This window comes from Camellia sinensis, chromosome 1 (genome assembly GCF_055761805.1).
Source record: "Camellia sinensis isolate YWXY chromosome 1, ASM5576180v1, whole genome shotgun sequence".
NCBI lineage: Eukaryota > Viridiplantae > Streptophyta > Magnoliopsida > Ericales > Theaceae > Camellia > Camellia sinensis.
The window spans coordinates 187,387,976-187,392,233 of NC_138961.1; the positions used below are offsets into that span (position 1 = coordinate 187,387,976).

Below are 4,258 nucleotides of genomic sequence, written 5' to 3' on the forward strand. Positions count from 1 at the left end.
TTCTTAAACCATGAGTTGAATATTTAATTAAAACATCAAAGAAAAACTGGCAAAATTTCCCCAGATATAAACCTTAGAATCCGAAAAGAAGATCTGGAGGACTTGTTCTAGTTTTGGGAGAAAAACCAACTACTTATAGAAATCCAAAGTAATCCTAGTTTTGGAAGAAAACCAATTCCTTATAGAAATTTAAGAATCTGAGTTCGCGCGGTCCGCTCGAGCGGAGGCTTCAAAATTGTGTGATTCATATAGGCTTCACGCTCGAGCGGACGTTTCCACGCTCGAGCGGATAATCACACTATCCAGTTCTTATCCAGGCGAAGCAGAGATGCTATGAGCTTGCAATCCCCGCTCGAGCGTCACTTTCCCCGCTCGAGCGGGACGACCAAAATTGGAAAATCTGGAAAACTTGATCCTATTACAACCTCGGTTTTGATTCATGAAAATTGACAAAGGGACGATTCGGGTTGGATTCGCATCTAATAAACTCATAGCCTCAATGAAATAAAAGGTGCGAAAACAAATACAATTGAAAGAAGTTTTGTCAAACGGGGTTGCCAAGAATAAAACCTAACAAGTAGCATTTTTATGTTTTAAATTTTATATTATTTTCTTGATAAAATTAATATTTTTTAATTCTCTCGTTGAGATAGGCAAAATTTATTTTGTCCATTAGTGATTTTGGCCTAGACCAATTTATCCCTGATATTTAAATAAATGCAAACAATCCTCATGATGTGTTGCACCAAAATACAATGTTAATTCTATTAATAAAGTGCATAAAATGACCGTCTCACTATTTTCCTTCTTGTTCTCTTCTCTTTCTCTGTTGTTTCAAACACATAATTTCTATCTTAAATTGTATATTAACAAAACTTAAACTACATAACCACATATCAACACAAAAATTCCTAATTTTTTTCTCAAGTTCTAACTTTATTTTATATATATATATATATATAGTCCCATCCACCAACCTCAAAGCCTTTGACAAATGATTGCAATGAATCCTCATATATACAGTGTACTAGAATAGGTGCCACACCTGTTGTGCGTGCATATAATAGTTTTTTTTTTTTTTTTTTTTTTTTTTTTTTTTTTTTTTGTGAAGTGTGAAGTGTGTGATTGAATTTTAATAAAATTTTAAATTTAAAAATTGAAACAATTTATAAAATTGAAAAGACTCTCCAGTTATTGTAGTCTATACTAAAAATCTGACATTTTTCTGATTTAAATCCAAGGCAACATTATGAATTTGGTTACTGTTATGCTGTGTTTGGTTGGAGTTTTTGAGGTGGGATTTGGAAAAAGAATGAGAAATGTAATCCTATTTATGTTTGGTTATAATAAAAAATATATGGGAAAAGAAAGGGGGTGAGAAATAAATAAAGAAATGGGATACCTTTTAGGACATCAATTCTATTTTATAACCAACACAACCAAACATAGTTGGGATTTGGAATTCTATTAATTCTTTCTCCTTTTCCTTTCATTTCCATTTTCCTTTCCATTTCTCTTCCCAAATCCCTCAACCAAACACAGCGTTAATGAATCATAAAATTGGCATTTCCTTCTTGTCAATGGACCACAGAATTTGTAACCACCATATTATTATCTACTGTTGTCTGGGAGAAATGTGTGATCAATTTGAATTTGTCTGGGATTGTCACATATAAGGGTTTGGGAAATCAATTTTTTTTAAAAGTAAATTTTATTTCAAAAAATATTTGAAGATCAATTTCTATCGTCTTATCGCTAAAGGGTTATCACGAAAAGTATAAAGGAGACATATCAAATCATTGGTATTTTTAAAAAATTATTACAAATCAATAATAAAATTTATAAATATTAATAATTAAAATCTTAGGTAGCGTTTGGTAGAGTTTTGTAAATGTGATTTGAGAGTATGAGTTGTATTTTGAGTTTGTGTGTTGTGGAGTTATGATTTGAGTGTAGAAAATTTGTTTGGTAAAGAGTTTTGAAAATAGTTTTGGAAAAGAGGTTTGATTTGAGTGGGGAATTATTGATGTGACATTTGATATGTGATACAAAAATTTACAACTCATAACTAAACATACAATTCAAAATTATTTTAAAGCACATAAAAAATTAAAAAAATTTCAAAAAATATTTTTTCCGATTATATAAATCAATTGCAAAAAAAAAAAAAAAAAAAAAAAAAAATTACTATTCCGGACAGCCGGCCGGTCAACCGGCCGGACGACCGGCCGGACGTCCCCTTAGCAAAAATTTTGAAAAAAAAAACAGAGCAAAAGAGCGGCTGAGACAGATTTGGTACAGAGCTCTCAGCAGAGCTTTTGAAACGTGATTACAAAATCCTAAACAAACATCATACTGAAACACAGGTGTAGAATCACGTTTCAAAAGCACAACCAAACACAGCCTTAAACTTTTTCATTAATTTGTAATTATTTTTTCAATCTACCACTGATCTATATTTTCCCCACGTGAAAAAAAAAAAAAAATTAGTGACAAAATTTTAAAATGTCGCTAATCAATGCGCTAGGGACAAAATAATGAAAAAGAATTCTTTTTGAAATAAAATTTTTTATACAAGAGTCCATTGCTATCTCATAGTTATTCAGTACAAGACACAGAAGAAAGATGAACACTCTTTAACAAATTTTATTGTTATTAAATTATAGGAAAACAATTGTAAGAAAATCATCCATAACTAACCCACTTTTTTCAGTTATATTAAATCATATTTATTTGAAGTTTAAAAAACAATAGATTCATAGAGTTCTCTTCTCTATTTATTTCTCTAGTTGTTGGGCCACCAGAATTGAGCTTGAAGATAGTCCACCACCTTCTTGTCCACTTGGAATGCCTTGGCAAGAACATCATCAGAAATCTTGGGATTCGACCCAAACACTGCATTAGCAACAGTAATGACACCAGGGTTTTGGCTGCTCAGGCCAGCAATAGCCACTGCTTTAGTTTTTCCCTCATTAAACTGGAAGTGAATGAGACCTTCTGGAAACACAAAAACATCTCCTGGGTACAACACTTTAATGAAGAGACGATTTTCTGGATTGGAGGTTACAAAGTCGACGTAGAGGGTACCCTCCAAGACCATGATAACCTCAGTCGCGTGAGGGTGCGTGTGGGGTGAGTTAAGGCCATGAGGTGCAAAGTCAATGCGAGCTAAAGAGATACCAAGAGTATTGAGGCCTGGTATTTGCATAACGTTTACGGGAGTGACTGTTGACCCAACTGGGTTCGATATTTGTTGTGGAGTAAGGAGACCAGAAAAGAAGAATTCCTTGGCTTTGGCGAGCTTTGGGTCCTTGCAAACCTTGCCATTCACGAACATTGCATGCAAAGGAAATTATGTTGTAATTAAGGATTTGATGAAATGATACAGCATGAACTAGACACAACTTTAAATGGATTCTATGCAAATAACTTTTTTTTTAAAGTTTAATTTGTAATTAACTTTTTTTTGGTGAAGTATAATCTTTTATTCTTAAAGCACTCCTAATTCTTTGAATACTTATGGCATCAGTAGTAAAGATCACTTTATTGCACATTTTATGCTTTGGGGATGGGATTGAAATAATTAAGATTGTTAAGAATTAAAATGACACAACATTTTTCCTTTCACCACCAAAAGTAGAAATTACCATCGAATAAATGACTTCAAAATGAAAAGGCCACATGGACTATACTTCAATGAATAAGCTTCAGTTTTAATTATATCAAAATGCAATTGTATTAAATAAAGTTTTGTCATTAAAATCATATATTTCAAAGTTTGAGTGTGGAAAGCACAAATTTGAGAGATAGAGATGAGCATATAGTATGCCAGCAGATTTTGTGTCATTGACAGCAACACAAAAATCCTGTAGAGGACTAGGGTCAGAAGCATAAACAAGTGTGGAGGCCAAGGCCATGATGGCTATGGTTACAAGGAAAATGTGAGTTCCCATCTTTATCATATCAACAAGCAATAAGAACTTGTTATTTGAAGCAAAATTGGAATTCCTATGCCTAATTGCAGTTGCTTGAATGAGGGTGACGGATCTTGCATAGCAAAGCACGTCTATTTATAGATATAGGTAGATAGATTAGAGTAGTTGAATTTGTTGTGGATCGGGGGCACACCAGGAAACACACACAAGCAATAACACAAGAGATTTAACGTGGTTCGGCAAGTCGCCTACGTCCACGGGCAGCGGATTTACTATATGGAACAAAGAATTACACACTCTGTATTCTCTCTCTGTAAACTCTC

General features: G+C 33.2%; 1 protein-coding gene across 1 annotated transcript; it reads right to left on the reverse strand.

Moving 5' to 3' along the window:
- Window positions 1-2,635: 2,635 nt before the first annotated feature.
- LOC114293644 (germin-like protein 8-2) lies at window positions 2,636-3,953 on the reverse strand. Its single transcript, XM_028237759.2, has 2 exons — window positions 3,830-3,953; window positions 2,636-3,336 (listed from the first exon to the last, which is right to left on the reverse strand). Exons 1-2 carry the CDS (start codon window positions 3,951-3,953, stop codon window positions 2,786-2,788), a joined length of 675 nt encoding a protein of 224 aa, XP_028093560.2. The 3' UTR covers window positions 2,636-2,785.
- Window positions 3,954-4,258: the final 305 nt, after the last annotated feature.

Coding starts and splice junctions, on each gene's coding strand:
- LOC114293644 (XM_028237759.2), bottom strand. CDS start 3,953: ATGGGAACTCACATTTTCCTTGTAACCATAGCCATCATGGCCTTGGCC. Junction 3,337..3,829: donor CAATGACACAAAATCTGCTG/GCATACTATATG, acceptor CTTTGCATGCAA/TGTTCGTGAATGGCAAGGTT.